The 9,338-nt window shown below is 49.3% G+C and overlaps 1 protein-coding gene across 1 annotated transcript in view; it reads left to right on the top strand.

Moving 5' to 3' along the window:
* Positions 1-2,379: 2,379 nt before the first annotated feature.
* Ttc39b (tetratricopeptide repeat domain 39B) overlaps positions 2,380-9,338 on the top strand; it is a 115,968-nt gene continuing 109,009 nt past the window's right edge. The window contains exon 1 of the mRNA XM_075947028.1: positions 2,380-2,563. Coding sequence (XP_075803143.1) covers positions 2,522-2,563 — 42 coding nt within the window. The 5' untranslated portion in view covers positions 2,380-2,521. The remainder of the gene's footprint in view (positions 2,564-9,338) is intronic.

Below are 9,338 nucleotides of genomic sequence, written 5' to 3'. Positions count from 1 at the left end.
CTTGTTATTTATGGGCTAGAGATGGTTACCAGCCCTAAGGTCACGGCCTGTGCCCTGAAAGCCAAGTTCAACCACCTGTCTTTCCATAACCAAATTAATTAAAAAACCAAATTAATAGTTAAAAGCAAAAAAAAAAGAAGATTAATTCAATGTGGCCACATTGAGAAGAGGGACAAAGATTAGAGACTCCCAGGTCCATCTGTGGCAGCCAGACGCTGAAGTGCAGTTAAGGTCTCTGTGGCCGTAGGCACCTGAGTCTGGGTGGCCCAGGCCAGGGAGTAGTCCTGCCTGTCTTCTGGTTTTCTGTGTGTTTGTTAAGAGGCCTGTCAAGCTGTAAATCTCTTTCTGAGAGATAAGTTTCCCTTGGGGCTGGCTCATGCTGTAGGCTTTCTCTTCTCCCAGGATGAGGTTCCTGGAGGGGAGTTCTGATTTCTTTTTTTTTTGGGGGGGTTTTTCGAGACAGGGTTTCTCTGTGGTTTTGGAGCCTGTCCTGGAACTAGCTCTTGTAGACCAGGCGAGTTCTGATTTCTTGAGATGCAGTTTCAAAAGTCTAAAAAACAATGTGTGGGACACGTGGTTTTTGTTTTTGAGAAAGGTTATCATCATTCCTGCGTGTCTGGCTACAAAACATTTTTATATTTTTAGTTTAAAGGTGTTGCTAGATTTTTAGGGAGTCCCTTCATGGTAGCTAAAAATGACTCTAGGGCATCAAGGTCTTCTCTTGGGGGTTCTTAGTGTCATTAATGAGACAATTTAAGAATGGGCTCCATTGGAATTTAGAGGACAGTTTTTTTGAGAGTTTAAAATAAAAACTCCAGGGCAGGCAGCTGCCCAGAGGAGGCAAAAGAAGAACGATAATAATAAAAAAATAGAGCTCTTTAAGCCAGCATGGAGGTGAGACACACGAGGGAATAAAGCCTTGGAAAAGGCTTGGAAAAGTTTGGCTTTTCTGAGTAATTTAAAAAAGTGGGCAGATTTAGGAGATTGCATGTCAGCCCCTCAGTAGGATACTTTATAGGGAGGAAAGGATTCTGGGAAGGAAAAGTGAACTATCTCATTAAAGAAAGAAGCAGTCCACTTACCTCTTTAACATGACTTCCCACTGTGGGGGAATATTATTTTCAGGTGTATTACTTTTGTTTATGCTGCATTTGATTAACTGTGAAGCTGTGATACTTTGCCTGTGTAAAACCCAGAGGTTAGAGACGCAGCGTCAGCTTGGGGGGGCGGTCCGATTCTGACAAGGCTGTTTTCCTTAGCTGCCTGACCCCAGGAAACTCTGACATTAGTTTCCTCATCTGTGTCCCACTTCTTAGTGTTATAGAGAAAGAGTGAGACAAAACATACAAGGGCCCCAGCTTAGTAGGGCTGGTACATGATTGGTACTCAGTTAGAATTAGCTTGCTGTGTTTATGTTTATAGGCTGTCAAATGGTGTTTCATAAACTAGATACTGCATATGCAAATGGCTGCATACAACAAGGGGGAAATAGTGATGGATGAAGTTTGGTGTCTACTGGACACCACAGTATAGAGATAGGACATTTTGGGGTGCTCTATATGAATGAGGTGTTTTGTAACACTTGTCACCAAACTACACCCTTAGGGGAATTTAAAATAAAACTGACCCTCAACATATATATATATATATATATATATATATATATATATATATATAGCTTTAATTAATATATATCTATATATCTTTAACTTTTCCAGTTGGATTGCTCAATTATTTTGCAAGTTGGAAGCAGCAATCAATTTCTAAACAGTCAACAGATAATGGAGAAGGCACATGAGACAGCATCCCTAGCTTCATGGATCATTCAAGCACGAATTCCATCCATTTGAATTTACAAAAAGGCAGAGTGAGAGACGCTGTAGCAGGAGTAACCTGGACCTGGTTTTGGAGACGCACAGGGCTCTGAGTTACACGGATGCCTTTGCTTTGCAAACACAGGCAAACAGAGCTCCTGTCTCTTGAAGAGGATGCTCTTCATCCAGCGACTTGGGCATGTGATGTGTCAGATGCCTCCAGGTGACCAGTGACCCGTGGCTGTCCTCTAGCTGCATCTGCCAGACGCGCTGCCCTCTGGGCGAAGTAACGCGCTGGTTCCAGACGAGGGACCAGGTGGACCGCTAGCCACAGAGGGAGCGCAGCCACGACCTTGTGCTGTCAGCTCGGCGCGCTGCAATCTGGGCGCCAGGCTGGTGCAAACCCCTTGGAGAGGCGGGTACCCCAGAGATCCTTTCCCTGAGCGCCCGCTGACTCTGTTGGGTGACTCCGCCCTGCCGAACCCGGTTGGCTGCTCCCTAAGGGACCGCGAGCGTGGGCGGGTTAGTCAGAGGCGGGGGAAGGGAGGGGGCGGGACGCGGGATCGCGGGACCGCGGCTCCGGGGCCAGATCGGTCGGGTGGCTGGGTCGCCCGGTTCCGCTTCCATCCGCACTGGGCTGAACCCCGAACCGAGAACAGAGCCGGTTCTGAGTTCTCTGTGGGTGAGCGGCCGCAGCTGAGGGGAACATGGCGCTCGTGGGCAGCCGAGTGGAACTGGACGCCGATGAGGTGCGAGGACAGGCAGAGGGGGCCGGTCCGGGCGCGGGGGGCGTGAGAGGGATGCGGAGACCCGCGGGGTCCCAGGCTTGCAGGGAGGGTGGGCAGGCTGCCCTTCACGCCTGGGAGCGTCCCGCGGGGCCGGGCAGCGCAGCCCGGAGCCGGCCCGAGCCTTCCTGGACCTTCTGGGTATTTTGCCGGGCCGTTCTGAACCCGACTGTCGTCTTCCGTGGAAGTTCCGCGCAGTGTCCGCCGGGCGGGCGGCGCAGGGCTGCCTGATCACCCCGGGGCCCAGGGCCGGAGCCTCAGTCCCGAGGCTCACCCCGGAGGCCGGGAAACGTCCCTTCTGGTCCAGAACCAGCGGCCTCGTCTGCCTGGGCTACCGAAGTGACCCGCCGCGTCCCCGCGCGACGCCGGGGTCTGAACGCTCTCGGGCGGGGGCGCCCGACCTGTTGATTCGAGCGCTTCCTTCTGCACTCGGCAGCTGCGGGGAGCGCGCTCTCAAGAGTTGAGGGTCAGGCTCCTGCCGCCGCTGCTGCCATTTTACCTGAGTTCAATTTTTACAAGTCGTGGCCTGAGAAAGCTTTGGTTTCAAATGATGCAGAAAGCGGGGATGATCTGGAGGAGGCGAGTTAGGGTTCTGTCTTTACTGCCCGGAGATCCCGGTAACGAATAAATGTCGTGCTTTAAATGTTGGCCTTAGTAAGAACTGGTCAGAAACCGAAGCGCAGATCTCTGTGTTACTGACGTTTAAGGCGGCGATCCAAAGCTCCCTTATGACTTGCGTTCAGTGAGGGCTCAAGACCACACGCCAAGGAACTAGCGCTTGTCTAGGACGTGGATGTGTTGCAGGACCTTCTAACTACACACAAGGCAAACAGTGAGATAGCATATTTGGTACTATTTTCTTCTGTGACGACTTATTTATATCTTTAGGCTGTATTTTTGGTATGACCTGTTGCCTGCCTGACGTTTTTAATTTTACAGTCCTAGATCTTTTCTGTAATCGAGGTAATAACAGCTTTACGGTACTCTGACCATCTATCACTTCCTTAGAAGTTTCTATGGCTCCCTCTTGTGTATACATTAAATATTCATGCCCTTGGCATTGTCGACTCTCTATAGTGTGGTCTCAGTTGCTTATACCAGGCCTGTCTCCAGCTGCTTCCCTGTCCCTAATCAGTTTAATTGTATTGAAAATGAAGGGACAGTCCCGAGCCCGGTGTTAAAAACCTGTAATCTCAGCACTCAGAGGGCCAAGGCAGGAGAATCACAAGTTCAAAGCTACCCAGGACTACATGGTGAGTTCAGGCCAGCCTGGATTATACCCTCATCACTAGCATGTGGTTTTTTCTTCCCCAGTAAAGGAAAAACAAACAAACAAACAAACCAAGCTCAGAGCCTCTCATAGCTGTGGAGTGGTATTTCTGACCCCTGCCCACTTTTGGGGAAGTGCAGTAGGTGTTAACTGGGACTGTCTTGGCATAATTGAGACAAAGGGCACTTGGTGTCAGCTGCCAATTAAAAAAACAAAGCCAGATGACTCAGGAATGGAGAGGAGATGGCTGGTGGATAAGGCTTCAGCTTGTGTGGAAGTTAGGTTTCAGAGCAGCCTGGTACAAAAACTTGAATACATGTTTGTTGAGTGAATGTGTGACTGTAGGAAAGACATGCTTTGATCAGGCCTGAGGTTTTGCCATATCATTGATTATTAAGTTCCTATTGCATACTAGGTATTAGTCTTAGGTGATGAACAAGGCACAAAGAAACTCTGTTCATGTCAAATCTTCCTTAACTCCTCATGTATGTGTGCAGGTATGTATGTGTAGAGGTATGTTGGCATAAACGTGTCCACTCTTTACGGAGTACTGACCCTGTGCTTAAATTTGGTTCCTCAGAAGGAGAAGGTTCAGTTTTGGTTGCCTAGGTCTCAGAGTGGGTAGAGAGATATGTCCTGTATGGAAGAACCCTGTTTAGGGTGGGTAAGCCTGCGTGTGTTAGGGTGTTGTAGAGGGATTCTTGAGATACTGGTAAAAAGGCCCTGATTGTAAGTGGACTAAAGAACCCACCCCGAGTGTACATGGCTGCCCTTCTGCTTCACCGAGTGTGTAGAACGAAGCAGCTTATCCAGGGGTTCATACCCTTGGTAAGGAGAGGGGACAGTGCCGTGTGGCTCAGAGGGCACTAAGCTCTTTGTCTCATTTCTGTGCATGCGTTTGGGCATTAATGTGCCCATGGTCATTTGTCCATTGTCATGGCAAACACCTGATTATCACAGGTGCCAAGCTAGTGCTGATTGGGAGAAACTGCGGAGCCCAAGACAGAAGGGGCCTTGTCCGGCTCTGGTGACCTTGACTGACAAGTCCTTAGTCAGTTTCCTGGTCTTGAGGTGTTAGGACTGTAGATATCTGAATGTCTAGTTTTGTTTTGTGGAGGGGTTTTGATGGCGAATACTATGGGAATCCTTTTTCTTCCTAAGTAGCCAAGGAGACAATAGTGGTGGGGAAATTTACAGTATCCCTTGGGTGGATTTTGTTTTTGAAAACTGTTTTCTTTTATTTTCTTTTTTTCTTTTTCCTGAGACAGGGTTTCTCTGTGTAACAGCTTTGGCTGACTTGGAACTTGATTTGTAGACCAGATTGGCCTTACAGAGATCCACCTGCCTCTACCTCCCAACTGCTTTGCCACCACCGTCTGGCTTGAAAACGGATTTCTTTTTTAGTTTATTTAACTTTATTTATGTGCATTGGCAGGAAGGTATGAGATCTGGAGTTACAGACAGCTGTGAGCTGTCATGTGGGTGCTGGGAATTGAACCTGGGTCCTCTGGAAGAGCAGTCAGTGCTCTTAACTGCTGAGCCATCTCTCCAGCTGTGAGAATTGATTTTTAAAATGATATTTTTAGATTCTACAAAGAGACATGCAGTTACATTTCTATTATTGCACACTTACTGGAAATGAACAATTTGTATTCATATATATGTATGAATAATTTGATAAATTGCATTTTAAATTAAAAGTTAGTCAATAAATACAATAATTAGGCTATTAATAGCTTTAAATTTTGGATTTAATGTTTACAGTTTTATTTTTTCTATGTTTACAGTTTTAATTAGTCATTATTCTGAGCCTATTATTGAGTAACAAAATTAAGCCATACATGTTCTCTATCACAATACATGCAGAGAATTTTATTAAAACTGTATGGAGGATACAACTAGGAAGACATCTAAAAGGGCTACTTAGGGAAGTGATCATGAAAAAAAGTTGAGAAACACTGAATCATGGGAAGAAATGGCTTATTATGTTCCTAATGTGTGTGGGTCTCACTATGACCTCAGATTAGTCTTAACCTCTTTGGCCTTAGCAATCCCCTTGTCTCAGCCTCCTAAGTAGCTGGAACAACAGCCATGGGCTTCCAGCCTGCCTTCATGGCCTGAGGTTTTGTTGTTTTTTTGCTTTTCAAGACAGGGTTTCTCTGTAGCTTTGGAGTCTGTCCTGGAACTAGCTCTTGTAGACCAGGCTGGCCTCGAACTCACAGAGATCCACCTGCCTCTGCCTCCCGAGTGCTGGGATTAAAGGCGTGCGCCACCTCGCCCAGCTCACGGCCTGATTTTTAACCCCAGGGATTTTTAACATTTGATCTGATCTAGAAAACCCTGTCTTGGAGATTTAGAAAATGGCAAGTGTACAGCCATGGAAGGGGAAAGGCCTGAGCTAGTGCTAACTGTGAGAAGTTCTCGTTCTCAGCCAGCGACAGACTTGGGCCACATTCTGAAGTGAAGACTCCCTTTCTTTCCCATGGCTCCATACTTTCCTGTCTTTCTCTCCATCCTCAGGAAGTTCAGATTGTGGGGTTGGTGGCGGAGGAGCAGGAGGCTGTTTCACCAGGTCACGCGGGTTGGGATGGAGCCTGAGGTAGAACAGAGGTGTGGGATTGGAGTAGGGAGGTTATTGCAGGGCCTGATCAAGGAGAGCAAGGAGGAGGACTTGGCTTGGGGCAGAGGTGTGGGAGAAGGAGCATGCAGTGGTAATTCTGGTTTCTGTGCAAGCTCGGGTTGGGTGGAGGTGGTGGAAGGTAAGCAGGAGGATTCATTCCCATTCCTATGGGTGGGGAGCATGGACAGCAAAGGGGGCAGCATCTGGGGATCCTGGGCTTATGATAAGGTTGTCTATAACCCGTAAGGCAGATGAGTGCATGGAAAACAGCATCAGTTACCTTCAGTCCAGCTCAGGTTAACAAGCCGCCCCTGTGGGGAGATGCTGGGTGGTGACCATCTTTGGGGATTCCGTTTCCTCAACAGAACTTTCCCTGGTGTCCCCGGCCCTCCACAGACTTGGGTCCCACTTCCCTCCTTTCAAATTGGTAGCACAGTTGTGCTCCTGTGGGCAGGTGTCAGCTCTTCCAGGTGGCTTCTGCCTGCTCAGTTAGACTCTGCCCATGCGTCTGTTGCTAATGGTCTTCAGTGGGAATCCGCGTGACTCCTCGTTTCCTTCTGGAAGTCTATGGACAGTTCCGCATCCCTGCCCCTCTGGGGCCCAGGAGTCAGTCTTGAGTGGAGTCTCCCAGTCACTTCACTTTTGCTGCCAGGCCTGTGAGGCTTAGGCAGGGAGGAGCAAGAGGGGAAAGCACGCCCCCACCCCCCCTTGTCAACTCATTTTCCATTCTGGGCCCAGTGAGTCTGGGTTTCCTCCTAAAGCTCTGGATCTCTGCATCATGATGGTCAGACAGCCAAGTTGGTGAGGTCGTCACACCTCTCTGAAGGGGCTCTTTCTTGTGACCAGTACCTTGGCTATTATGCTGACACCTGTATGGGCCTACATATTTACTTAAAAGTATTTCAGTAAATGATACATTGTTAGTTGGTTCTTCCAGTAACTAAGAGATGGTGCCCTCTGTCTTGGGTGGGATGGGCTAGGGCTGTGAAAGCTTTCTCTCTTGGTGGGGCTCTGGGGGTGGGGCGAGTATGGCTGAGCTGAGAACCACAGGGGAGGGACACCAGCCTGGACTGGGGACACAGTGGACCGACCTCTCTGGGAGAAGGTCAAAGTTCTCATTACAGGATGAAAGAAGGTTATCTGTAGCCAGGATTTGGTGGTCCTGCCCCCAGAGGGAAGGGAGGTCAAGGCGTGGGTTCCAGACTGAGACCCTGTCTAAGGGCAGCGACTTAGAACCCACCCTTTAATCCTGTGGGCCCGATCCTTAAGGGCAGCAAGCTGTTTGAAACGCATGTGTCTGTGAATTCTTTCCAGTTTTGACACCTCATCCAGAGGGCTTGAACAGGGCTTCAGAGGTGGAATTTCAGTAGCCATGCGGGAACCGAGAGCCAGAGGAGAGCTGTGGTGGATGCGAGACTCTAGGTGGTGCGGCTGTGGCGGAGGGCACCGGGGCTGTTTTTGGCCAGGTTCTGATAGGATAGGCCTTGAGCTAGTTTAGAGTTTAGCTAGTTTAGCTTACCCTCCCCCCTTCTCCCTGCCTCCAGTGGGGAGATGTGTGGTTCTTTCTGTATCTGAGGATTGTTTTTTCTTTCTACTTTTTTTGGGGGAGGTGGTTGTATATGGGGCTTTTTTGTCTTCCTTCCTTCCTTCTTTCCTTCTCTTCCTTTTCCCTCCCTCCCTCCCTTCCCCCCTCCCTCCCTCTCTTTCTTGTTTATTTTGTTTTTAAGACAAGGTTTCTCTGTGTAGCCCTGGCTGTCCTGAAACTTGCGCTATAGACCAGGATGACTTTGATCTCAGATTTGCCTGTCTCTGCCTCCCAAGTGTTGGGATTAAGGGTGTGTGCCGCCACCACCACCCAGCTATATGGGACTTTTAAAGTTTGAGTCAATACTCCTGTAGATATTGCCAGCCATCTCCAGCATTATTGCAGTATGTGTTTTCCTGTACCAAAACATTGCTGAAGACACTTTATACAATCCCTAAGGAAAGAGCAGTGGTGGCGATACCTTAGAAGTGGAAGGAAAGAGCAAGCTGGCATTGTAGCAGTGTTCTGTGGAGTCTGATGGTTTCACCTTTCCAGACCGGAGAGTGTCAGGAAGTTCAGTAATGTGGAGGTCGGATGGGAAAGCCAGGCCCAGAACCCAGCTGCTGCCCACGCCCTCAGAAGCCAGCACTAGAGCACGGTTGATGAGCACCTGGTGGATCGCTTTGTACCAAGTGATCCCTGGGCTTCTGGGAAAGGGCTTTGCAACCAGGCCTCACCATCTTCCTCCTCTGGGGCTCTCGTTCTTTCCAGGTCAGCCTCATATGCCTGCGATATGGGAACCTGAGCGTAGTTTCCTGTGTGCTCAGTGGCTTGAGACTGAGTGGGAGGAAGGGACAAACCTCGGCTGGCCCTGCTGCCCCTGCCGCAGGGACTCATGCTGGCTCTGTCCCAGAGACTGAGAATCGGGTGATGAAACACACACAGCCTGCCTACTTCCTCAGACGAGTCTGACCCTGTCTGGGTCCTTGCTCAGCCCCCGCAGGTTGTAGTCAGGAGCGCTCTGCTCCTGCTCCGGTTTCCAGGAGATGGGGTCTAGAACGGAAAGTGAAAGTAAAGGGCGGGGCAGTCATTGCTGCTTCCTGTTTGGAAACAGAAACCTCTGAAGACTGCCCAGGAGGGTGGAGGTGTTCTCCCCATAGGGGCACAAGTCTGCAGTCCCAGCTACTCCAGAGGCCTCTCTGGACAGGAAGCGATTGGTACCGGGTCGCACAACTGTTGAAGGCAGAGCAGGTTAATTCTGAATTCAGTGTCCCTTCCACTAGGCCAGGGGCCTGAGAACCCCGTGCCTACTTTTGTAACGCAG

This window comes from Microtus pennsylvanicus, chromosome 13 (genome assembly GCF_037038515.1).
Source record: "Microtus pennsylvanicus isolate mMicPen1 chromosome 13, mMicPen1.hap1, whole genome shotgun sequence".
NCBI classification, from domain to species: domain Eukaryota; kingdom Metazoa; phylum Chordata; class Mammalia; order Rodentia; family Cricetidae; genus Microtus; species Microtus pennsylvanicus.
This window is presented reverse-complemented; position numbering and strand designations above follow the sequence as displayed.